This window comes from Pelophylax lessonae, assembly GCF_965119305.1.
Source record: "Pelophylax lessonae genome assembly, chromosome: 13".
Taxonomy (NCBI): domain Eukaryota; kingdom Metazoa; phylum Chordata; class Amphibia; order Anura; family Ranidae; genus Pelophylax; species Pelophylax lessonae.
This window is the reverse complement of record NC_138780.1, coordinates 149,903,896-149,931,697: the sequence shown is the minus strand read 5'-3', so window position 1 is coordinate 149,931,697 and position 27,802 is coordinate 149,903,896. Positions and strand designations below refer to the sequence as shown.

General features: G+C 41.4%; 1 protein-coding gene across 1 annotated transcript in view; it reads right to left on the bottom strand.

Annotated features, from left to right (window-relative positions):
* SYNE2 (spectrin repeat containing nuclear envelope protein 2) overlaps positions 1 to 27,802 on the bottom strand; it is a 550,589-nt gene that overhangs the window by 122,355 nt on the left and 400,432 nt on the right. The window contains exons 75-81 of the mRNA XM_082274971.1: positions 23,755 to 23,919; positions 21,628 to 21,759; positions 20,165 to 20,361; positions 18,741 to 18,873; positions 9,141 to 9,323; positions 6,596 to 6,730; positions 4,848 to 5,024 (exon numbers count right to left, since the gene is read on the bottom strand). Of these exons, the coding sequence (XP_082131097.1) occupies positions 4,848 to 5,024; positions 6,596 to 6,730; positions 9,141 to 9,323; positions 18,741 to 18,873; positions 20,165 to 20,361; positions 21,628 to 21,759; positions 23,755 to 23,919 (1,122 nt within the window). The remainder of the gene's footprint in view (positions 1 to 4,847; positions 5,025 to 6,595; positions 6,731 to 9,140; positions 9,324 to 18,740; positions 18,874 to 20,164; positions 20,362 to 21,627; positions 21,760 to 23,754; positions 23,920 to 27,802) is intronic.

The window sequence follows — 27,802 nt, the reverse complement described above, 5'->3', positions numbered from 1 at the left end:
TACCCCCCTTAATGACCTCACAACTTACAATTGCGTGGTCATGCGACGCTGCACTAAATACAATTTGTATCCTTTTTTTCCCCAAAATAGAGCTTTGTTTTGGTTGTATTTGATTTGTATTTGATCACCTCTCCATTTTTTTTGGGGCTCTATAAACAAAAAAAGACTGACAATTAGACTGACAATTTGGGAAAATAAATATTTTTTACTTTCTAGTATAAAACATACCCAGTAAAAAAAAAGTTAAAAAAAAAAAATCTAATTTCTTCATAAATTTAGACCAATATGTACTCTGCTACATATTGTTGGTAACAAAAAAAAATCCCAATAAGTGTATATTGTGGTGGACAATTTGGACACCAAAACTTTTTGAGGACTAGTGACACTAATACAAGCACAGTCATTGTAATAATGACACTGGCTGGTAAGGGTTGAAAATCAAGGGCGATCAAAGGGTTAAATGTGTGCCCAGACTATGTTTTTCTAAACTGTGGGAGGTGCTTTTACTAGGGGAAGGCATGGATCCATGTCCCTGCTTTGCAGGAACACAAGATCCATGCCTTCCCTACTGACAGAAGTTGTTTACATAGGCAGATCGCCATTCTGCTTCTCTCTTTGATCATCGGCTGGTGGCGGCAGACATTGAGTTTAGGGTACCCGCCGCTGACTCCCACTGTGTGTGGTGTGGGCCACCAGCAACGCACCTGCACGCTCCCTATCTGAAAGAGCTGGATCACACACTATATATATATATATATATATATATATATATATATATACACATATATATATATATATATATATATATATATATATATATATATATATATATATATACACATACACACACACTTGATCCCCCACGCACAGGTGCCGTCCTGTAGCAGTAAAACTGCTATGGGGCATATCTGAACTGGTAAAGACTTCTCTGCTGTGGAATGTCATACACACAGAATTTTGTAGACTGAAATTTCAAGAAATGGCGTCAGCCTTGCTTTTTTTTCTTTTGCTAAACTTTTCCTCCCTATATCCTCACTTCCCCAACATGAAGAAAAAGGCCCTATTCACACTTGTAAATGGGTCTATTAGGGATTACATGTGGGAGAACCAGAGGGGGTTCCCGGTTATTAGTTGCAAGCAGAAGCCCCAATGAAAACAATGAGAGGCCGACAGCAGACAGTCTCTGTTCAATCATTCGCAGATAGTCACTCAATGAGCGATTACATGCGAATGGCCACAATTGGCTGCAGGAGCTGTCAGCCTCCCATTCCTTTCAATGGGCCTTTCGTCCAGGGCCGGTGCTAGACTATTTTACGCCCTAGGCGAGACTAGCTACTCGCCCCCCCAAAAAAAATAAAAAATAAAACAAAAAGGGGGTTTAAAAAGAGATAAAAGCCAAAGGAATCCGCGCTTAGGATAAAAGCTAAAAAACAGACTTGGCTGCAGCCCACCTCAAAAATACAGCCCTATAAAGGGATGTATTAAATATATATATGTATAAAAGGGGAAGTGATTGGCGCTGCCAGAAAAATGTGAGACAAATAAATAAGGTGCGTTTTCTAGTGGTGATAAATCTCTGTTATGGTGTGTAAAATCAACCTTTAAGGAACAGATAGTAGTGAATTTCAAGATAAAAATATATAGAAATAAAAACTCCTCTATGTCATATTCAGTGACCCTGATTTGATGGTTCCTCCATGTAATTCTTTCATACCCAGTGACCCCCCATATTCCTCCATGTCACACCCGGGGACCCTGATGTCCCCCTATGTCACACCCAGGGACCCTAATGTTTCCCCATGTCTCATTCTGGGACCCCAATATTCCTCCACGTTGTGCTGTCATACCCACTGACCCCGATGTTCCTCCATGTCACACCCAGGGGCCCCTGATGCTCCTCCATGTCATACCCGGAGACCCTGATGTTTTTCCATGTCACACCTGGGGACCCTGATGTTCCTCCATGTCACACCTGGGGACCTCAATCCCCCATGGCATACCAAGGGATCACAATTCCTCATTGCACACCTGGTGACCCCAAACCCCTGTTACACTCGTGACCCCTATCCCCCATGTCATACCTTTATGACTCAGATTCCCCGTGGCACACCTGGTGACCCCAATTCTCTTTCACACCAGGGATCCTCCATGTCACACCCGGGGACTCTGATCCCCTGTTCTGGGGACACTCACTGGGCAGTATGAAGTGAGTGGCCCGCACTCTGCCCTCCTTCACTGTGATCCTGCTAAATTTCTTCTCCCAGGACGCTCCTCTCCTGGACCACAGTGCTCACCACAGCTCCAACTGGCTCCTGGTGGAGGGAGAAGCAGCAGTCAGAGAGCGCCACACATCCTTCATCACCAACCTCCTCAGACCATTCCAGTGCCTCGTCGGTTCTGCTCCAGTAAAGGTGCTGCCCTCAAGTGCCGAGCTCCGGCTCAGGTTCAGCTCTCCTCCGCTCCCTGCTTAATACTGACCCAGGGAAATGAACAGCTGCCCACCAGCTCAGTGTAGAGAGTCACGTCCTGCCCAGGGTTTAGGCCGCTCAGCTCCAGATGAAGAGGATCATTATGCAGGCAGCACTCCGGTGGGCTCCCTTCCTGCTTCTTGGGCCCCCCGCCCCAACAATGGTGGAAATCCAGGGCCTGGTAGTTTCCGCCATTGCCCCAGACACCTGGCATCTTCCTCTGTCCCTTCTTTATCCCCCACTGCCGCACCTCCCTTCAGCTCCCAAGGATCATTCATGATGGAGAGAGAATGCTGACTCGTGGCTGCGCCCCTAGGTGGCAATGCGCCCTAGGCGGCTGCCTAGTTTGCCTAGTGGAAGCACCGGCCCTGCTTTCGTCCCACAGCTAATCACTGTTATCCAAAGTGGCAGTACAATTCAATACAAAACGTCATAACTGTGGGGGATGAGCTGATGGAGAAAGTAAAAAGATGGTTTATTATTTATAAGCAGAATAGGCTTCTCTAAAGAGATAGGTTTCTCAGGGATCGCCTAAAGGTGGATAGAGTAAGAGATAATTGGACAGATTGGGATAGGGCGTTCCAGAGGGAGAGACTCTGAAGAAGTCCTGAAGGTGAGCACTGGAGGTGATGAGGGAGTTATAGAGCAGGAGGTCTTGTGAGGACCGAAGAGAACAATTTGGTTGATATTATGAGACAAGGCCAGTGATGTAGCTGGGGGCCGAGTTGTGGATGGCTTTGTAAGTTATTGTTAGTATTTTGAATTGCATTCGTTGGGTGAACGGAAGCCAACAGTTAGGCAGAGAGGGGTAGCAGACACTGAATGGTTGGTAAGGTGGATGAGCCTGGCAGTAGCATTCATGATGGACTGAAGGGGGTATAGCCTATGTAAAGGTAAGGCAATGAGGAGGGAGCGGCAATAGTCAAAGCAAGAGATAACCAGTGAGTGGATTAGAAGCTTTTTGGTGTCCTTGGTTAAGCAGAGGCATACTTTGCAGATGTTTAGGTGATATGATTTGGAGAGCGATTGGATGTGGGGCTGAAAGGGGAGTTCAGAGTCCAGAGTTACACCTAGCACCCAGGCATGTGGGGACGGACTGGTAGCTGTGCCATAATCTATCTATAGGTATAAAATGCTCTCAGTGGTATTTTTAACAGACCAAAAGGAAATGAGAGAAGTTAATTTTTTTTTTTTAGAGTTGAAATACACTTAATGGTACATTAGAGAATTTCTTGGAAATGCACTTATTTTACTTCAAAATGTAAACAATTCATTAAAGAGTTAACTATATATCTTGCTGGATCCGAGTACAAAACTAGCATGTGGAGGGGGGAGAACTGTGACATAAGGCAAATTTACTTTTTAAAGCGGAGTTCCGGCCACGGGGGTGAAATTTAGCTAAAAATACCCCCGGGCTAGTCAGGGCTAGCACATTCCACAATGGATAGCCTCTGTACTGTCCCGGGTCCCACTTACCTTTTAGAAGAAATACTTACCTTAAAAATTTCTTCTCCAGCGCTGCCATCTCGGATGTGGGCAGCTGAAGCCAGCACGTCCTCTTCTGCGTCCTCTTCCGTGTCCTCTTCTCCCAGAATGCCCTGCACCGGCTCCGCTCGTCACTTCCAGTGCGGGCGCGTCATCCCTCCACAGCTTCTGGGCATGCCCAGAAGCTGTTTAGCAGGGAATGAAGCGCCGCACCGGAAGTGACAAGCGGGGCCAGTGCAGTCGCATTGATTCCTGGGAGCGATGACGTTCAGCTCCCAGGAATCAATGCAAAGAGGAAGTGACGGTGCGGGCTGCGGCCGCAGCCACAGAGGGAGGAAGTGGAAGAAAGATGAGTATATTTTTCTTCAATAACAAGGTAAGTAAACAAAAAAAAAAAAATCGTAACTATCCATTTCTTTTTCAGGTGACCAAGAGCAAGCGGATGGCCCAAAATCGATTATGTCCATTTTGTGGCCGGAACTCCGCTTTAAAGAAGCTTCTCAGTGGCAAATAAAAAAAAAAAAAGTGGAATCTTTTACTTTTATAGGTCTTTGTTACTACTATTCTACGTCCGTTTAAAAAAAATGCCATCAAATGTAAATTATTACCTCCTTGTACCCCAATGTACAGTATAATTATTGTATTTTTATAAAATCACAAAATTAAAATTTTGTTGTGCAAAATTTTATAAAAATATATGGATTCTGCCTAGAATCATTCCAGACACCCAACAAAATATAGAATTTAGATAAAACTTTACTGGTGCCCATAAATTATGGTCAAGTGATAGCATATATTTACTTGATGTTTATAGGTCCATTTTTACTGATAAAGTCAAAAGGAAGTATCTTTTGAAAAATGTTTATTGAAAAGCACTAACTATGACAAGCATACCTTCCTGTTAAGGTCTCCCTGCATCATGTTCCACTGTAGATTCAGGGTTCCAAGAAGCTCAGCTAATTCCGTCCTCTCGTATCGTTTGACTTCCACATCACCCACACTAAGCTGTGGTAACGACTGGTTGATAAAATCGACAATGCATTGCTTGTGGCTCATTTCTTTCCGAAGTGTCTGTCAATGAATCAATGATTGAAACAACAATCAAAAACAATAAATTGATATGTAGCAAATACAAAGAAACAAGTGCTTTATAGTGAAGAGATGAACATGGCTAACTGGTCAACCTGTGGCCTTTCAAGCTGCACATGGCCCTAATTTAAAGTTCATGCATAGCTAAAATATTTTCCACTTTGGGTGGAGTAGGGAAGGGTTAGAACCCCACTATATCCATTTACAGTGCACCCCTTATCAGAGTCTGAGCTTTCAGTCAAACAAAGCCTGTCTTGTCTTTCAAACAAGCTACTCTGCAATGCTCTCTTTTTGGATTGCCCATAGTGCTCTAAAAACCCCATCAATGCTGCCTCCCCTGTGCCCATCAATGCAGTCTCACCCATGCCCATCAATGCAGCCTTGCCCGTGCCCATCAATGCAGCCTCTCCCGTGCATGTGAATGCAACCTCACCTGTGCATATCAATGCAACCTCACCCATGCACATCAATGCAACCTCACCCATGCACATCAATGCAACCTCACCCCTACCCCTCAGTGCAGTTTCACCCGTGCCCGTCAATGCTGCTTCACCAGTGCCCGTCAATGCAGCTTCACCTGTGCCCGTCAATGCAGCTTCACCTGTGCCCGTCAATGCAGCTTTACCTGAGCCTGTTAACGCAGCTTCACCTGTGCCCATCAATGCAGCTTTATCTGTGCCCGACAATGCAGCTTTAACTGAGTCTGTTAATGCAGCTTTATCTGTGCCCATCAATGCAGCTTTATCTGTGCCCAACAATGCAGCTTCACCTGTGCCCATGAATGCAGCTGTGCTCGACAATGCACTGACCAGTGCAGGGGAAGAGAGAGAGAGAGTAAGAGAAAAGCTGGCTGGATAATGACAGAGCATGGGTCATCCCGCTGTAACAGCTTTAATTGTAATTGCCATGCGCTCGCTGACACACAAAGTGCCGCCTCCTAGCCCGGTTCATTTGATAGACGTCACACGTCCTGGTTGGCCAGGGAGTTCTGTCTATCAAAGAAGCCGGGCTAGGAGGCGAGACTGTGTGTGTGTCGGCGAACGCCCGGCAATTACAATTAAAGCTGTTACAGTGGGATGATCCACGCTCTGTCATTATCCAGTCAGTCGGCTGGCCGGCTTTCCTTTTCCTCTCCTCTCTTCCCCTGAGTGGCTCACAGAGCAGCCCCACACTCGCCCTAAATAATTTTCCACTCGCAAAATGCGAGCAGGCGAGTGGAAAATTTGAGAGCTGATATATATATATATATATATATATATATATATAGATAATACACACACACATATACATATACACTCACACACACATATATACACTTTTCTTTGTGTGGGGGGAGGGATAGCTCATGTGGGGATCACCTCCCCAGGGAAAAATGCAGACCAATGGTCTTTTCCTAAAATTGTGACTTGTAGTCAAGCTTTATTTAAAAGGCTGCACAGAAAAAACAAACAAAACAAAAACAGAAAATAAATCCTTGCCATCCAGGCACTAGCTAAACATTACACATTAACTTTCCAGCCCATAGACCTAAACAGCTCATCAATGATCGTTACCTTATATTTCTGAAGACGACTTCTAATGTCTGATATAGTGGTTGGAACAGTCTCAGTATTGCTCTGCTCAATATTTTTCATCCAATCCCTCATTTCCTGGATTGCTTGCAGAGAAGGAAGTTTCTCTATAAGTTGCTGTAATTTTAGGTTAACAAAATGTACATTATCAGAGGTTGTGTAAGAAAATATATTTTCTTAATATTTTATAAGGTCTGGAACTTAACAATCCACAAAAAAAAAAGTCCAAACACAATAGGTATAGGAAAACAAGAATATGTAAAAAGCAAAGCAAATCCCTTTGGTGTCATAAGAATATAATATATGATGGGGTGTAAATGTATAAATACAGCACCCTCCGCCTGCAGCCCAGACTTTAATTGGACACCAATCTCCTTAATGAGCCCTCTGTTATTCTAAAACTCTACTTTATAACACAAGTTCCACTGCAGGGAATAAAATGATTTTCTTGCTAAGAGGGGTGTGTGTAAATTAAACACATTATGTTGAATCTCCAGGATAAACTGTTTAACCACTTAAGCCCCGGAGGATTTGGCTGCTAAAAGACCAGGGGGCTTTTTGCGATTTTTTACTGAGTGACTTTAACGGACAATTGCGCGGTCGTGCGACGCTGTACCTAAACGAATTTGACGTCCTTTTTTTCCCACAAACAGAGATTTCTTTTGGTGGTATTTGATCACCTGTGCGATTTTTTGATCATGCGCTATAAACAAAAAAAGAGCGTCAATTTTGCAAAAATAACAATATTTTTTAAATTTTTTTATATGAAATTCCCCCCCCAAAAAATGTAAAAATCAAAATTTTTTAACATTTTCGGCCAATTTGTTTTATGCTACATATGTTTGGTAAAAAAAAAAAAATCGCAAAAAGCGTATTTTGATTGGTTTGCGCAAAAGTTATCGCGTTTACTAACAAAGGGAAAGATTTTTGTCATTTTTGGTGTTTTTTTTTTTTAACACGTAATGGCGGCGATCTGCGATTTTTTTTTGGTACTGCGACATTGCGGCGGACAGATCGGACCCTTGACTGACATTTTTGACACTTTTGGGGGTACCAGTGACATTACTGCAGTAATCAGTGCTATATATATGCACTGTTTCTGCAAAAATGACACTGGCAGGGAAGGGGTTAACTTTATTGGACAGGGAGGGGTTAAGTGTGTCCTAGGGGCGTGCTTCTAACTGTGCAGGGACATTGCTATTGGTTTAAAAACAAAGATAAACGGTTCTACATAGTAGAACCGTCTGATCTTCATTTTTACACAGGGAGAATGACGGGCGGCTTGTTTACATAAGCCGCTCCGCCTTTCTCCCTTCACAGGAGCGATCGTAGTGTGACCGGCGGACATCGAGTCCGCCGGTCACATGCACTGACTTGTCTGTGAACGAGCCTCGGCGGGCGCGCTCCTGCCCGCAATTGGCTCGCAAGTCAGTGACAGGCGAGTGACGTATCCATAGTATATAGTTGTGCGGCGGTCGGCAACCGGTTAATGCACAGCCTGGTCCTGGACCATTCTGCTTTTTTTTTGCTGCAGCTGAGCAAGCAGCTTGGTCCAGGATCCTTCCTAGCCTGTGTTTGGATGATAAAAAAGCAGCAATTCAATGATAAGGTTATCACTCTGCTCTGTCCATCCTTCAGGAAGCTTCTGCTGTAAAGGCTCGTACAAACTTGACGAAAATCGGACGAAATATTCTCCGATTTTTCTCTCTCTTGCTCAGCGTTCTATACCGTTTTTAGTTGACAGTGCAAAAATGTTCACAAAATTTCTCATCCGATTTTTTTTTTGGCACATTTGTTCCTAGACTTCCGGGTTGTCAGCAACTTCAGATCATGCGCGTTCTTTCGTATCCGATTTTTCACGGACGTACTGCATACACATTAAACGAAAATTGCTCATCTGGGGACAGACGATAAAAATTTTGGTGTTTGTCCCTCTGTTTTTTTTTCGTTGAAAATGTCGGCATCAGCTGCTGAAAGTTGTGTACACACTAGGCGAAAATCGTACGATTTTACCTCGGACGGGAATTTTCGGCAGATTTTCTACTAGTGTGTACCCCACTTTAGGCAGCACTGTGCAACGTATTCTGACAATTGCCATTGTACAGGGGATTACAGAAAGCTTAAATCCAAGAAGATTTGGGTCTTTCTGCCAGCTATATGTTAAAATAAAATTCTGGATGCTTTAGAATGAATGTTTCTCCCGTGGGATAGGGATTTGTTAGGGTCCAGTTGGATCTTCATTTCATACATCCTTGAGTCTGCCAATATACCAGGTTGGGGTGATGTTTTTTAGATGGTTTAGAGACAACATTGTTCTTTTTTTAACTTTTTTGGGGTGTGTGTGGGAATTATGATATTTTATCAGACTTTGATAACCAATAATGTATTTATATTTTTTCCAAATTCAAGCCACGTGTGTCTTTCTATAGGTGTCCCAGGTTTGTTTGGTTTGTATGTTGTTTTGGCTGCAACGACTGCATCATTTTTTGATTACCTAACTTTTATTATTATTTTTGTCTGTTCTTACTTGTTGTAGCTTCTCTTGAATTGGGGGCAACGCGGCAATAATCTCTGTCCACTGTTCCTCATATTTGGCCAGGCTCAGTTTTAGCATTGCTGGGTCAGCTTCTTTCAGACGGAGCAGCTGGGTACCAGTGCTTAGTACTGGTGTCTTTAGAGAGGATTTCTCATCCATTTCAATTGTGAATTTCTGTAATTAAACAGAACATGGACATAAGAATTAAAAAAATAAGCAAGGAAAACCTTTCTATATCATGTTGTTCTACTAGTAATCATCCTATGATCTGAATATTATCAAAACGTTCTATACAACACCATAAAGGCAACTCCTACATCTGCCTAGAACCTTGTTATAGAGCTAGTCTTCCAATTGTGCTAAGGCTGTTATCTATGGATCCTTATAAACATGCAGTAATATGAAGATCTGTCAAGAGATAAGAAACAATGGGGATTGATTTACTAAAGCGGGAGTGCGCAAAATCTGGTGCAGCTATCCATGGTAGCCAATCAGCTTTCAACGTCAGCTTGTTCATCTAAGCTTTGACAATACAACCTGGAAGCGGATTGGTTTTTATGCAAAACTGCACCAGATTTCGCACTCTCCAGGTTTAGTAATTCTCCTCCTTTAGCTGCATACTTTGTAGGTACTTCATTAAGTTCCTTGTATAAATATAAATACTAAATTATTAATTATATTCTGCATACTCACGACCCATGTTGGCTGGCTGGTGGAGATGCCGAGATTCTATTCCCTCCCTCCTTTTTTGGGGGCCCCTGCGCAGGATTGTTGTATGTTTTTCACTTTTTTGCTATGTTGAGCTTGCACTTTTACACGTCGATACTTAGTGACTGTAGAATATTTTGTGGCAATTCAAATCTCTTTACTTTTGTCATTGATGTATTAATATGCTCCACTTGCATTGTGGGCCTGTCTTACTCCTTGCTATCATAGTTTGCCTATAATTTGTGTATTTTTTGGAAAAACTCTCAAACATATTGAAACAGAAAAATAAATGCTGTATAATGCCTAAAGCAACATTACTTTAGTGCATTTAGGGCAAAGAGATGGGGTCTGAGTAAATTCTCTCCCCGCCCAATACTCATCTCTCCTTCCTCAATTGGAAAACAAATATCCATTGCCATGGAGCATGAGGAAGTGAGGACAGTGCTTGGCTTAAGGGCATCTACCAGGCCTGAGCACAGTCACATGCATAGTCTGCCAAACATTGACCCAAATGTCTGCTGATTAAGCAGTCATGCTTTAAGAGCCCATTCACATGTCGCGGTCCATTGAGTAGTTCAGGACCCGTTCTAATAGGAGCACAAGTCGCTCCGACTTAGAAAAAGGGTCCTGTACTACTTTGGGGCGACCTCGGAGCGACTTGCATAGACTTCCATTATGTGAAGTCTCTGCAAGTCACGCCGAAGTCGTGGTGCACGCGACTTCACAGGTCGCCCCCCAAAGTTGTGTCGCCTCAATGTGAATGGGCTCTTAAGGGTTAGCTCACCTTTTTAGACAAAACAAAAATAAATAAATAAAAAGGCGAACTCACAACACCCTTCCCACCCACTACGCCTCAGTGCATGTACTGCACCTTATTTGATCCCCATCTTCCGCCGCCCTCTCCAGCTTGTATAATGGTCTGATACTTCAAAACTTCACCCAGCAGTGCTACAGGATGTATAACAGCATACATTTTGCAATGGAGAGTACTTATTGTTTAGCGCATTATGCTACTTTACAGCCTCCTGTGCTATGTAGTGATGTTTTAAAGTGCCAGATGGTTATACCAGTTAGAGAGGGTGGCAGAAGATGGACACTACATAAAGTACATGCAGAGGGGACCGCAGTGGCAGGGAGAGTGTTGCGAGTTAGGTCAATTTTTCAATTTCTGTGAAAAGGTGAACTAACCCTTTAAGGATTATTGAAGTAAATTTACTCTCTCTGTAGCATAAAATTATATTATAATGTTATAACCAATGAAAAGGTGAACTAACTCTTTAAAGATTATTGAAGTAAATTTACTCTCGCTGTAGCATAAAATTTTATTATAATGTTATAACCAAACTTTTTTTGGAGGACAAAATTATTAATGTATTCATACAAGTGTTGCACAATTTTTTTTAAAGAAAGTTTGCAAATAAATGAAAATGTTTTTTCTACCCCCCCCCCCCCCCCCCCAAGGAGATCCCAATCCAAAGTACCTACCACTCACACACAAACTAGTGGCAATTCAGGAGGAAGCCCTGCCACCACCTACTATGGTTTTGGTTTGTGGGAGTAAACTGGAGTACCTGGAGGAAAACCCACATAAACACAAGTAAAAGGAACTCCATTGCACAAAGCAATCTAGAGATTAGAGCTAAGTACACAAGAGCTACTAGAAAAATACCTTATTTTACAATGCACAGATGCTGCAGTGGAAACTAAAATAAAGATGTAGGATCAAGATCTGAGCTTTTTACAGCATAAGCTACATAAATACCATTCCTACACAGATGGCATTACATGAGCCTATGGAGAACTACTGACTAGTTTTTACAATGACAGTGTTTGGTAAAAGGGAATTTATAGTGATATCTATATTTTTTCACTGTCAGGCTTAAAAAAAGGAAAACTTTTTTTTTTTACTTTAACTATGAAACATTGCATATGAATAAATTGTATTCTCATTTTCAGCCAGAAAGTGCAATCCTAGGTTCCGTATTAGTGTTATAGGTCCTCCTCATCTACTTTACTAAAAATAGCCTGTTTACAGAGCTCAATAGATCAGGCTAAATAGTACAGACAGAGCATTACTTTCCCTTTTATTGCTTGTTCTTTTTAGTGGGCTACCCACGAAGTTCAGAGAGAGTCCACAAGGAAACTGCTTTTGGTTTTCGTCTCTTTTTATAAAGCCATAGTGCTTTAGGAATTGTGTGTCACCGAAGCACACTGGGTTATATGTTTATTTGTAAAGCAAAGTTTGAATATAAATAGTAAAAACAGATATAGAACAGCAGTTTAAAAATTTGCAATCCAAATAAATAATATAAATGTTTCAACAAATATTTTTTCTGGAATCAAGAGACTATACTCTGGCTTTTCTTTAGGAGTCTTTGAATGGCAATAGGTGGCTGATGAATGACACGCAATGCTTGGACAGTGCAAGGAAAGTTCCACTGCAAGGGGATTTCCCCAGAGTTTGATGAATGAGGGGAGGTTTCACTTTGCAAAGATTACCAAATTGTGTGTAAAGAAAATAAAAAACAGAATTTTTGCTTGCACACAATTGGATGATGGAAGAGGTTCATCCCATTCACTAAGCTCTGTGGTGAACTATCTTGCAACATGCAACTTCATTTGCAAAGTAAACAGTTTATTTGCCTTTAGTAAGTCAACCCCCGTGTGTCACCGGGAGAGGAACAGACTAGCATGGAGGTGCAATCCCAGCAAGCCAGCTCTTCACCACAGCTGCTGTATGTGTGGATGTTAAGTTAAACACATCAGGCTGCAAAACCCATAAATGCTGAATAGTGACAGAGGATAGATGAACAGTATAAAGTCCACAGACAGGTGGTCAGAAAACAATTTACAATAATATAAAAAAAAAGTCAGATGATAAGAATGGCTACAGACAAAATGAATTCAAATACAATAATGCTCAGGAATAATCCAAGACACGGGGAAAACAGATGAGCATCAGACAAAGCTGCTAATTACACACAGGTTGAATGTCCAAAAGTCAGTTTAAGTACTCCTGATTGGAGCAGGTGTGCACTGCAACATGGTCTGATCTGCAGTGCTGAGTAAAAACCAATAGACGGCAAAGCCTAATCATTACATTAGGGCTCAATAACACATGAGATTGGAGGCGATAAACCCCACAGTTGCGCTGCCCTCAAACCGCTATCCCCTTTAGCTGCAGAGGCAGCAGCAGCCAAGGGTGTACACAAGCCACAGTGCTTTTATTCACGGCAGTGAAAATAATTCTACCCCCTGTTGCTCTCAGTGAGCGCACCACCTGCTGAACTTGACTTCACATTGACATGAATGGGGCCACACTGCAAATGCCCCGCAACCACGTGTAATGCACGCAGTTAAAGCTTGCTAATGCAGGGAACAAAGGGTTAAAGCAGCAGCGAGGATGTGATACAACACCTCCTCACTGTCAAATGCTCTCTGAAGAGCATTCCAAATGTGGACCACTCTTCAGACAGCACTGCATATATGAATGAGTCCATAATATTTCAGGGTTTTCCCAAGGGCAACCAAATAAAGTGTAAGGTGTAACACTTTGTAACTTTTGAGGATTAATGCATTCCCTATTACTCTGATGCCTTAAGCACTGGCTCCACAAGAGCCTAACTGTAAATACAGCTGTGGTAAAACTATGGAGTATACTTTTAAAGACATTTGGATTAGGAAGTTAAACTTACAAAAAAACATGATAGTACAGTACATGGATGTGGGGATGTAGCACTTTTTCCTCACTTTTCTCTGGCTATCTGCCATTGCAAGCACAACATGTGTTTCCCATTCTATGCTAGCATGCCTGTTAAGCCAATGACATCAATGTTTATTACTAGACAGGGGGTATGAAACACTCAACACAATAAAAACTTAATGTACCATAATTTATCATCTGATAAGCTCTAGAGACTTCTATACTTGCATCTGAAAATGCAAAAAATTAAACCTGTATATAAATCAAGTTTTAGAAACTTTTTTTTTTACTATCAAATGTGTTTTCAAGCATTCCTTTAAAATGGGTGATTTCTTTTGACCCTACTTAAGCTGGCCAGAGATGGACCGAAATTTGGACAGTTCACCAGGGACCTTGACATCACTTGTGTGGATGAAGTATCCGTCAGGGCCACCTCTACTGAGGAAGTCTATACCCAGGACATAAGTATGGGGGGAGGAGCCGGACCGCTTAGGTCATCCCTCGGCCATCCTTAGCTATACGGTGGCAAGCCAAAAGGATTGTACAAACTTTATTTAGCAGGCATTTTTGTAAGTGTAATTACACATTTTAATGATAAATACATTTTACCATACAGAGCACTAGATATTGTATATTTTGTTTCATATACCATCATCCCTCGAGTACATCTAAGAATCGGGGAGCCGATCAAATGAAGATGGAAGAATAGCATGCTATGCAGACTTAACCATATCCCTTAAAGGGAACATCTTGTTATGACTCACTGGTAAAACAGGGGTCATAACCTGAAGTGAGCAGCCAGAGAGCACAGGTGGAGGATTGCAAGGGCACTTTTAGGATCCTTTGGTTTTACATGCACAGCGGTAGAACTTTTTTGGGACTATTATTAGTATCTATTTTTGAACTACATGGACACTTGGCACAGATTATTAAGTGATACATTAATACAGCTTATATAATATATATATATATATATATATATATATATATATATATATATATATATATATACATACACACACACACACACGCACGTGTTATTCATTTTTGATATTTTGCACTTGCACTTTATCCCTTTGATAGGTGTGTTGTGCTGCACCAAGATTTGTTATCTCATTCAAAGTATTTTATTAGAGTTATATACATGCAATAGATACAACAGAAGTGTAAAAAGGATACAACAAAAAATGTAAAGAAGATAGAGTCCAAATATAGAGTGGGCAAATGGTATACAAGATATAGACAGAGTCAATGAGCGATAATGAAAAGTTAATAAGTATAATAAATAATGTAGAAGTGGAAGTCAGTGGGGTTGCAATAGTAGGGATAGCGTGTCCGTGTCCTCCCTATGGGTCACCCCTAATGGGTTCAAGCTGTGACCCAGAAGGAGAACAGGTAAGCACCATGTGAAAAGGTGAAATATCCTCGAGCTTATGGTATAAATAAATAAATAAATATATGAATGTGTTTAGGATGCTACAAATATTAAATTAATACTAGAAATTAAATTATGAGTATGCGTAGCTGCCGCTAGAATATAAAGTGCTAGTGCCTTTAACGTGAAAAAATCCCAAGTAATCCAGCGCTGCTACTAAACTTATGAGAATGTGCAGAAGTGCATTGGTGCAGTAGTGCCAAAATTAAACAAACAAATTAAATCCAAATATATATATACATCAAATCAATTAATCAAATGCTTGTTATCAACTCAGTCCAATATATCTCCATAATCCATATCCATAAAATGTGGATAAGGAAAGTGCTTCACTTGTGCAGTAAAGTGCCAGTGCTTCCCCTGTGGTTCCCCACTTACCACAAGTCCCTATCATAAGTTTAGTAGCAGCGCTGGATTACTTGGGATTTGTTCAGGTAAGCACCATGTTTCCAGGTGTGATTTATTGGGTCTAAGGGAGTCTCCACACTGTATCCAATAAGGGAGCTTGTTGGACAGTGGAGGAAACCTAACCAGTAGCACACCAGGATTTATGACCATCTCAGTGGGTGGGCATTGCTGCAATGCATCCTGGGATTGGCAGAGGGAGCATGTGACAGGGCGTCTTTTGGCAGGAGCAAAGTCCCAGGAGGAGGTGGACGGCTGTCTCTCCTCCTGCAGAGTGAGGAATGTGGTCCAGGCGGTCGGCCTAGGGACCAGGAGTAGAGCTGGGCTGCAGGGGATCCAGTGTGCTTACCAGTGGAGCTGTCGGGCAGAGGACTTTGGGAAAAACAGTATCGTGAGTACTGAGGGATCTGCCTAAGGGTCTGCCTAAGAGAGGGGACCACTCCAGAGACGTCAGGGGATCAACGAGCAAGCTAACTCAGAGTGTTACACTAAAGGGGCTGCCAAGTAGTTAAACCCTGAAGATAGGGATAAAGAGGGCGCCAGGAAGGGCCCTGAAGTTGTTCAACAGTACAGTCTACCTCAGAGTGCAGCTTGCCTCAGGATAGAGTTTACCTCAGGAAGCTTAAGCAAAACCTCACACAGCCAAGGGCAAAGTGAAGCAGCGGCCTAGCCGTGACTAGCTTAATTTCAGCGTTACTCAGCGTTAACCAGCATTTATTCAAGTCGTCCAAGCCTATTGTGCATAGTTCTATTCAGTTGGTGTATTCCACTCATCCCTTCTCCTATCCAAGTTCCAAATAAAACATAAAAACCAAAGATACTGGACTGATTCTTGTCTGAAGTAAAAGACTTGGGAAAATGTCAGAATGTTCCATTGTTGCTAATGGTAACCCAGGGTAACCCGTAACCAGCAGCTCCCTTGAGAGTAGTGCTACACAATGCTTTTATTAATGCTACTAATTATTACCTAAAAAAAGCAAAAAAATAAGTAGGGCTTCTATATATATCAGCTGACAAAACAGTATGTGCTCTTTCCAAGTTTCCTATTTTTGTACCTGACTGCAGTAACCACATCTGTTCAGATCTTAAGCACAAGAAAACAGCTCTTGGTGAGTTTTCTCATAATCCCATTAACACGTGGTTGCGGTAGGGTTCATGCGTAGATTATGTTTAACCTCCCCCCTTTGATTGGAACAAATTGTGCACGGCAAGGTTTATTTTGCTGTATTGTATTGAGCCGAGTGCATTTGGCACAACTGGATTTGGAAGTCAGGAGTCTGGTTTGGGATCGCACAATGATTTAGTAAATCCTGTCAAGAAATCCCCCAACAGAAATATCAGCTGGGTGATCTCTGGCGAGCCGTAGAAATTTCAGTATTTGTACTGGATGTTCTGGTTGCTGAGCATGAATAAAATTTTCAAACCTTCTGGCAGAGAACTTTGGAAAATTAAAGAAAATGAACTGTTCCATCCCTCCAGAGAACACAGAGTGGCCAGATATTTGTATTGGACAGCCTTTACTAAAGGTACACATTTTCCTATACTTTTATAGTTGCCATCAAGGTATCAGATGGTATTAACTCTTTCTTTGTTTATACTAACCCGTTTAGCAAACATGAAGACATTTTGGGCTCTGTGGGCAAGGTGGTCCTTCAGATAAGGCATCTTAGGATCGCTTTATATGGCTCAAGCTTCTAAAACAGAGCTTCCCAAACTTTTTTGGGCCGAGACCCACCTCTAAATTCAGTTATTTTTCGGGACCCACTTGCTTGTAATTGAATATTGTAAAGCGCTACAGAATTTGTTGGCTCTATATAAATGCAAATAATATGAATGCATATTTTAAAGGGAAGGGGATGTTAAATTAAAAATATAAATTTACTACTTTTCAATTTATTATTGAATACACTTGCCAGATGTTCTAAGTGAGGGGACAGAAACCTGTGGCATGTGAGGCATATAAGCGGAGTTGTAACTAATCAGCACCCTCATAGACAGTATAAGGTAGGCAGAGGACAGAGATCAACCACCCAAGGACAGTGATCAGCATGGCTCTCAATCCTTCCTCTCCCTGCGGTCTACAGTGAAGGTAAAGCCCTGTTTGCCCTCTCCAGGGCCCAGCACACCTCACCCAGAGTCTCCATGACGAGGAGCTCTATGCTGGTCTTCGTGTCCTGGCTCTTCTCCTTCAAATCCTCTACTGGGGTCAGAGAAGCTGCCATGAACTCCTGACACCACCGGGCCACCTGGTCCTCCTATGACACCGAGGCTGCCGTCTCTGCCCGCTATAGCTGAGAGAATCCCGCCGTCAGTCTAGCCAACACCGCTGCCGCCAGCAGGACCGAGGAGCTGGCTCTGCACCCCATGAACATATCCTTCATAACAGCCCACATACGTACTCACTGATGCAAGTATCCTCCTCGCGGGAAATGCAGACCAGCCCCCGTAAACTGCGTGGGCGGGATCCTGAATTCATCGTGATTTGACTGCTCTGGCTCTCTGTAATTTGCGTGGGCTTGCACAGCACAATTTAAGCGGGCCCGCTCTCAGTGATTTCCGGCTCAGCGCGACCCACTCAAACGCAGCTCGCGACCCATCAGTGGGTCCCGACCCACAGTTTGGGAACTCCTGTTCTAAAATATTTCTTACAATTGGGTGGCAAAGGTCACATGTGATGCCATTAGCTAAAATGTCATTTGAAGATGCCCATTTCATGCAGGTTTTCATCTCGGTTTACGTCTGTACATAGGACTCCTGATTCCCCAAAGGAGTCATGTGCTGTACAGAAACCCTCATTTTATGGCTTCTGGCCCTACATTTAATCAACCAGGGGAAAATATACCAAGTCAAAAACTGATGGAGAATTAAAACTCCTATCAGGTTTTTATTGTTATCTGGGATTCCATTCTAGAAATGTACCTCACTTCCTGTTCTGTTCACAATGGTTTCACCAGACACGAAGTGATGAAAACTCTGCAACGTGGACACTGAAAGAATTACAAAATGAGTTAACCTCCCTTCTTGTCTGGTATAATGTTTTTAGCAGAACAGGAAGCTGAGGCCTGAACATCCAGCCAGCAAAATTTAGAGAAGGTGAGAAAAGAAGATTAGATGGAAGCCTTGCAAATCTGGGAAACAGATGCAGAAAAAGACAGCAATAAACACCTGACAGTGTTCTAATCCCTCTATATGCAAAAAAAAAAAAGTTTTGCCTTTAGTTAAACTTTAAGCATCACTAATGATGATCATCAAGAGCCTGTTAAGCCAATTCAGTGGTGGATGTTACCGAAGACTAATGGGGAAGTTCACTATGGACAATGTTATTTAAGACAGAACTTACAAAGAACCTGTGCAGGTTGTCTTTAATGGTGTCCAAATCCTGAGAGACATCCAGAGACTGTGTCCTGCAGGTATTCAACTTCTGGTAGGCAGAGCTCAGCCAAGCTGATAATTCAGCAGAATTCCTGTTATAACTGATATAAATGTAACAATTAGAAAAAGAGATAAGAGTTATTGGTCATATCCTTAGAAATACATTTCCTTAAATATATAAAGATGCAACTTCATCCGATAATCTCCAAATCATTCATCCGATAATCTCATCATGTGTTCTAGTCTTTACAGAATCCTCCATCCATACTAACAAGATGGAAGCAGGAATCCCCCCCACAGGGACACTGTTTTTTGACAGTGGGACCCACAGCTGTCAGAATACACCAATCAGTGGCTGTAGCTGATTGGTTGCAACCACTGATCAAGAAATGTGTTCCAGCATGACCTTTTGACAGGAGTCAATCAAATGACTGATATCATGTCAAATTCAGATGTCTATACTTGCTGAAATAGAACCACAAATCCTTTGGCAGGCAAAAGAGTTAACATATATACTAAATTACCAAAAGTATTGGGACATAAAGACATGGATGAGTAAGTTTGGCGTGGAGGAACTTGACTGGCCTGCAGAGTCCTGACCTCAACCCAATAGAACACATTTGGGATGAATTAGAGTGGAAACTGCGAGCCAGGCCTTCTCGTCCCCATCAGTGCATAAACTCACAAATGCGCTTTTGGCAGAACGGTCAAACGTTCCCAAAGACACACTTCTAAACCAAGTGGACAGCCTTCCCAGAAGAGTTTAAGCTGGTATAGCTGCAAAGGGTGGGCCAACTCAATATTGAACCCTACGGACTAAGACTGGGATGCCATTAAATTTCATGTGGGTGTAAAGGTAGGAGTCCCAATACTTTTGGTAATATACTGTATATACTGTTTAATTCAGCTGTTTGCTATTTCAACAGAATTTGTTTTGTACATTGTACTATATTACATTCTATTAGACACAGAATGGCCAGTCACTAGTGATATACAGGTCTACTGAGTAGAAGACATGGCTCTGAGCATAAAGCTCTTGCAATCTAAAGGGTTTTTCCTAAATGCCTGCACTATCCCTTTAAAGACTTTCATTTAAGCATGTAAGCTCAGTTCAGTAATTCAGCAGTAGCCCACACTCCCTCTATTAGTACAATATGTGTCTGACAGCTGCATTTCTCCCTTAAATGATTACAGTGGTATTAGCCAATGTTCTTAAACAAACAGATTATATTTACTAAACTGGAACACTATTACTTTTTCCAAGAATCTGCTTTGGTAAAGCAAATTGAATTTGCAAAGGATTTTTCTAAGCAAAAGCTGATTTTGTGTTTTTCGGGTATGTGCTGCAAACAGCAATTGATACAGTTTGTGAACTGATCTAGTTACTCTTACCTGGCCAAATGGCTGCCTAGAGACTCCAGTCTGTGCAGCTCATGACTGACTTTTTGGGTTAGCTGTGACCAGTGTTGTTCCATCCCAAGAATCTGAGAGTCGAGATCCCTACAACACACTAGAGGCTGCAGCCTTTTCCCTGGCACAAGTACCCAGCTTAGTCTGGGCTCATTTTCATCAAGTAGTTGCTTAATTTGCTGAAAATATAAAGAATATACAATTACATCACTTCCATCAGCTCATCTCCCACAGTTATAACCTTTTGTACCACTCAACCCACCTTCTAAGATTGTAAACTCTTATGAGCAGGGCCCTCTTAACCCTATTGTATTTTATTGTATTGTAACTGTACTGTCTCCCTTTTATATTGTAAAGCGCTGCATAAACTGTTGGCGCTATATAAACCCTGTTTAATAATAATAGCTCTATTTCTCAATAGATCACTCTAAGTAGCCATCCCATTCATATCTGTATCCATCCATCTATCTGTATCCACTCAGCTCTCAATGAATACATATTTTTCTATCCATCCAACTCCTAGTCTGTATCTACCTGAAAATGCTGTTTACAAAGGTCAATAGCTCAAGTCTAGATTTACATACACAAGGAAATGAGTCAGAGTATTGACTCCTTCCCCTACCTGCTTCCTTTTTCAGAGGTCTCCATACAAAAGGTTTTAGTTTAAAATAAAATGTGCAAAAGAAAATAGCCTCTGTTGTGCTCTGCATTTTAAAAGGGAGACTGATCCCTATACTTTGTACAGGTTTATGAACCATAATATGCCTATTCTCTACAGCCAACAATATGTGCACATCAATAGCATGCATATCACTCAGGGAATTAGATATGACCATCTGTTAGGATCTATACACTGATTTCTGTCTACTAATGGGCTTATGTGTATTAAAAAACTTCCGCTTTGTATGGTTCATATTTTGTATATTTCTTTTTCTTCAAAGCTAATAAAAATATATTAAATTTAAAAACGATAACCGTCTGTGAAACCTGTGAATCTAGTATTAAATGATTACTAGGAAAGCAAGGATTAGATTTCCCTTTAATCTCATTCATGTTTTTATTCCTATTTAAAGAGAAGCATTTTCTCTATATGCACATTTCAGGGAATTTAGAACAAGGGTTTACAGCAGGGATCCTCAAACTACGGCCCTCCAGCTGTTGTGGAACTACACATCCCCTGAGGCATTGTAAAACTCTGACATTCACAGACATGACTAGGGATGATGGGAATTGTAGTTCTTGAACAACTGGAGGGCCGTAGTTTGAAGACCCCTGGTTTACAGGGTAGTGACTATGTCCAGTGGGTGAGCCAACACTTCTGACTCTTTGCAATCGGCTGGAAGCTGTAAACCCCCCACTGCGTGAAAGGTGGAACCTGACTTTTACCACTTGCGTTGTAACTGCTGCCACCTTATGAAATAATTTTCCAGGCAGTATGAAATTACCTGATATTGGTGAAGTCGTTCATTAACCCTCTCTACTGACTCTTCCACCAAACTTTTTGTGGGGACCAGAGATTCAAGAGCTTCCATCTTTTTACGGAGATCCTCGTATCTTGAGTTAAACTCATCCCACTCCTATAGACAAAAGAAAATATGTTACTGGGAACAATATTGAGCATTTCCTAAAAAAAGTACATTAAAATACTATATACTTCTATTATAAAGGAATTATGTAACAGGATTGACAAGAAAATAAATAGTTCAGTAGATACTTTTGTTCTTAAATTACAGGGAAAACGTGTTAAAAATAGTCATACTTCTGCTATAAGGTCATTAATTCAGTAAAAAAAAAATATATATATATAAAGCAGGCAGCTCTTTATTTAAGAAGAGACTTGCTATTTCTCTTCTGCAATAACAAATACTTGTAGAGCTTCACCTTTTCCACATTTTAGTTTACAGCCTTACTCCAAAATGGATTAAGGTCATAATTTTCCTCATAATTCTACAAACAATACCCCATAATGACAACGTGAAAGAAGTTTGTTTAAAAATGTTGCACATTTATTAAAAATAATCTAAAACAAGTCCCATGTACATATATTTGCACAGCCTTTGCTCAATCCTTTGTTGCAGCACATTTGGCACCAATTACAGCCTCAAATCTTTTTGGGTATGATGCTACAAGCTTGGCACACCTATTTTTGGGAAGTTTCTCCCATTTTTCTTTGCAGGACCTCCATCAGGTTGGGTAAGGAGCGTCAGTGCACAGCCATTTTCAGATCTCTTCAGAGATGTTAAATCGGGTTCAAGTCAAGGTTCTGGCTGGGCCACTCAAGGACATTCACAGTGTTGTCCCATAGCCACTCCCTTGTTATCTTGGCTGTGCGCTTAGGATTGTTGTCCTGTTGGAAGACGAACCTTCGCCCCAGTCTGAGGTCCAGAGCACTCTGGAGCAGGTTTTCATCAAGGACATTGCTGCATTCATCTTTCCCTCGATTCTGACTAGTCTCTCAGTTGCTGCTGCGGCCATCTTAGTAAGTGGATTTGAATTGCTGTTTTTATATGCCATGTTATCCTTTCGATGTATGAAATTTTATGTAAATCCTTTACATTTTAATAAATGACTACACTATATGAAACCCTCCTGTGTGGCTTCAGGTGGGGAGCACGCTCTTTCCATACAGCCCTTGTATGCACAGTGTGATTCTTCCCTCAGGCAAACATCAGAACTTTGGACACCTGTATACCTATCTAACAATTGGATGGTCGTGTATAAGAGGCTGGGAGTTTTTATCTAATATTGAAGTGCTGCTTGCTGCTAATGGATGCATAGAAACTGGTGAATGCATTTATAGCACTGAGCATAAGAGGTGGTGTGTAAGGATTCAAGGTGGAAGGTTTTCTTTGGACACTGGAAGACCACCTTTTTTCTCACATATATTTTCTTTTCTTTTTGGAATACACTTCATTCTGGGACTTTTTCGATTCATTATAATATCACCGTTAATATGACTTTTTACTTTATATAGGATTCATATACATGTATTATATATATATATGTATCCCCGCTGAGGGAAAGATGAGCAGGTAGTAATCTTAGGCAAAAATGGATGACTCAGGTTCAGGACACAGTGGATGATGAATCAAAGACTAGGTGACGACAGAGAAGATGGAGAAATCCAGAGTATCTGGTGGCCGCCGAAGATGGTCCCGAAGATGGGCTCAGCCTCGAAACGTGTAAGCCTATACAGCTTCGGGGGAAGACTTATTACCGATCTTGATGCTGAGGATTTTAAATTTTGTCTGATGTGCTTTTATCAAGAACTCGTTTGTGAGTATTTTTTTTCCCCTATTTTAAATAAACCCGTTTAAAGGATAATGCACTAGGCCGATGCACCCCTGTGTTTGTTTGACCTGGAGAAGGGGCATGCCCCGAAACATGTAGTCCTTGGTCATAGCAACGGCTGTTAAATTTTAATTCATCCCTTGCGGCTTCTAGCAGCTGCGGAACAGCTTTTTCAGTGTCCAAATTATGGAAGCAATTTTCCAAACAATTTGGTCTCTTACATTCCTTACTAATTCACTCCCAAAATTGAACATTTCAAACACTTTTTTTTATCCCCTTACCTTCATTACAGCCATCATATGAATACAATGAGCACCGGCTTCTTTGTTAAGGATGTCCACTTCATGAACCATCTCTGCAATTTGCTTACAGTCAGTAGGTGTGGAGTTCTTGGAGGAAAGTGCTTGTAATAAGAGAACTTGGCTCCTTAGTATGTTAAAGAACTTCTGTTTTAGGAAACACAAAAAAAAAAAAAAAAAGAGAGAATAAGAGAAATAATCTATATGTGTACACCCAGCATAACACCATATAGACAGATTCAACAACTTGTGCTTCTGAATGGGACTGCAGCCTCTGGTCATATGATTCTCTGCTTTATAATTGTACTTTCTTTCTGTGTGAGAGTGAGGCTTTTGTCAGGTCAGTGACAGTTAGATGCTTGAAGCAATAAATGCACTTAATGTGTATGTTGTCCGGTTCAGTTTCAAGCCCATTCAAAAGAATACAGATAACTGGCAAGGATTTCACGGTGAAAGTACAGCCATTCAGCAGGTAAATGTTACTCGTGAGTAAATTTAAAGTAGATCTAAACCCAGTCTCAAAAATACTCATCATTTTTAAAATTGCTAATCTAATTTCAAAAGTATTTTTAAATCTTTAGCCTTATTTAAAAAACGATTTGTTGATCCGGTCATGAAGGGCTTTGTTCAGGCACTTCCTGTGATAGTGTGACAATGCTCTGTTCAGGTTTTTCTTATGTTGTCACACTCACAAATGCACCTCTAGTGGAGACTACAAGCAGCCGCTGCTCATTGAGCGGGCATGTTCTGCCACTGTCGCATCAGGAAACTCACCGTGAGCAAGACATTCAGCAGTCACTAGAGTTAGTTCACGTACATTAAAAGTGGCTGCGGAAAGTTCGGGGAGATGTACAGCACTTGCAAAAATGATGCAAAAAAAGAAATTATGAAAAAAGGGTAAAGATGGCCTTTGAAAGTTTTTTTTTTTTTTTATCAAATAAAGTTTTTATTAACATTTTTGTTAGGTATTACAAAAACACAAAACAGAAAAAAAAAAAAAAGAAAACAAAAAAGGTACACTAAGGCCCTGTTCACATATTGGCGCCTCGGATCATGGGCAGAATAGCAGCGATTCTGCCCGCGGTCCTGAATCATCACAAATTGTGGGACACCCATGCGTTTCCCCGTGACTTACAATGGCACCCCATACGCAGTGCAATTTTACCGCGATTGTCCCCCGACGAATCACTGAAAAATCGCACAAACAGAATTGCGAGACGCCTGTCACCCAAAAGAAGTTCTTGTACTTTTTTTGGGCGACAGGCGTCCCACGATTCTGTTTGCACGATTTTACTGTGATTCGTCAGGGGACAATTGGGGCAAAATTGCGCCAAGTTTGGGGAGCCATTGAAAGTCACAGGAATCGCACAGGCATCCTGTGATTTGCAATAATTGGGGGTAGCGGGAAGAATCGTGGTAATCCTGCCCGCGATCCAAGATGCCAATATGAGACTGTAGCGCACACACCTGCCACCATCATTCCATGGGCAGTATAAACATAGATAATACAAGTAGCATATTATAGAAGTATGGCACCCCATACGCAGTGCAATTTTACCGCGATTGTCCCCCGACGAATCACTGAAAAATCGCACAAACAGAATTGCGAGACGCCTGTCACCCAAAAGAAGTTCTTGTACTTTTTTTGGGCGACAGGCGTCCCACGATTCTGTTTGCACGATTTTACTGTGATTCGTCAGGGGACAATTGGGGCAAAATTGCGCCAAGTTTGGGGAGCCATTGAAAGTCACAGGAATCGCACAGGCATCCTGTGATTTGCAATAATTGGGGGTAGCGGGAAGAATCGTGGTAATCCTGCCCGCGATCCAAGATGCCAATATGAGACTGTAGCGCACACACCTGCCACCATCATTCCATGGGCAGTATAAACATAGATAATACAAGTAGCATATTATAGAAGTATTTTGAAAGACTAATGCCTCGTACAAACGCACCAATTGTTGGCCGAACGATCGGCCGTCTTTTGTCCAGTGTTGTTGTGTTGGTTGAAATGTGCTCTAGACTGCACACGAATTTTGTCGGCCAACAACAACCAACTGCAGAAGTGATGTCATGTTCTGGTTTACTTTCCGTGTGTTTTTTCTTCTCTGAGCATGCCCAGTCTTGCTCATCACATTTTTGTCTGCCGAAATCTGTACTGACTGAGGAACAATCGGCCGTTCTGGTGACGGCCAACAAAAATTTTATAGCATGCACCCCAGATTTTGTTCGGCCGAAAAGTCGCAGTCGGTTGTCGGAAGCATCACACTAACAAGCCGACAATCGGCTAATCGGACGTTGGCCGAAAATTCAAGGCCAACAATCGTTGCGTGTGTACGAGGCTTTAATGCCATCCACTTAGGATTTACATCTGCCTGAGTCACTAAATAGTCTTGACTGTTTAAAATCTACAAAACATTCCAAACAAAAGAGTTAAAGCTCAATTGCTTGCCAAATATTCAAACTTCTCAATGTTTGCTGACAAGAGGACCCCCCTTAAAAATGCCCAAAGAAAAAAAAAAAAGCTGTTATTCTAAAATAAGTATGTGGGCTTCTTTTAAAATGAAAAAGTCCATTTTGGCATTCAGCCTATTGAACTATGCTGAACTTTCTTTATATCTTTTTGAAAATATCAATAAAAGTTATTGGAAATGAAAACGAAAAAAATGCTAAATGGAGTTCTACATAATTTGTCTTAAAACAAATGGCTGATCATTAATCAGTCAATACTAAGGTAAAGAAAAACACATACCAAAAGGAAAAGAAAAATACAGCACAAGAAATGGATTTGAAAGTTCTTGTTTTTCTCCCTATGCCATGGCCTTTATGAATCAACAAAATAATGATGTGACTTTTCACTGGAGAGGTTCAGTACATACTGTATGTCATTTTAAGCAAGAAAATTGTATACTAGGAAAAGCAAGAGTCCAATTTACTTCCTCTAAGCCCAGGGATAGTGTCAAAGGGTACTTCTGAAGTTATGAGAGTTCGGTATATAATCAATCAGCGATGAACAAAAAATAGCCAATGAAGATTATGTTTTATAACTATTCACAGCTAATATAAGGACATTAGAAAGAAAAGGCTTCTGAGAACTTTGTGAAGATTAGAAGATAAAGGGTGATAAATGAGGACAGTAAACTGGCAAAGCACTATAAGGAGATTAAACTATGCATAGACCCCAGCAGCATTTTCTTATTCTAGTTGGTATTTAAGAGACATTTTGGCTTCACATTTGGCTGATATAAAGGCACTGGATGTTTTCAGTTCCTTTGGAGTCAATTGTTTACGCCTATTACCGACCACACACTGTACGAAGGATTTACCTAAAAGTGTACTTTTTCTGTGCAAATGTACCCCTCCCTAACCAGTAGCACATACTTACCATTGCCTTACTCCCCTGTTGTTCAATGCAAGTGACTCTGGTGTCCGTTTATGAAACACAGAAAAGCCGTGATCTTCAGGATAACGGCTGATCTCTGGTGTATACCGGTTTATGTAATGGAGAGGAGGAGCAGAAAACATGTGCTCTCCCTAACATCAGTACATGACCGTTCTGTCACAAACGGCCAGTTCATGAAAGTGAGATCTGAAGATCTCATTGGACGTTACACTGAAATATCTCCCTCCCAGATTCTCCAGCTCAGAGGTGGAGAATCTGGTGCGAACAGAGAAAGATGACTTCTTTCTTCCTTTATTTCAGCACCAGTGTGTTAAAAATTAATACAGCCTTAATATAATTCCTAAAAATAGGGACTATATTTCTTTACCTTAAGCTAGGTATATTTCTGTAAATGTAGACTAAGGCCCCCTTCAAACGTGTGCAACCTGAAAGGCGCACAACGCCTGTGTAAACTTGATCTGTGGACCTCAAATCGCATCATAGTGCAGGGGCTACTTTGAAGTCGCACAGATATGAATAGTACTCATTGGAAATCATGGGGTATGACTTGTCATGGAACTTGGCAGTCCCAAGTCACAGAACGTGTGACTAGGGGCCTTTGAAGGCTTTTAATATTGCATCAAATAG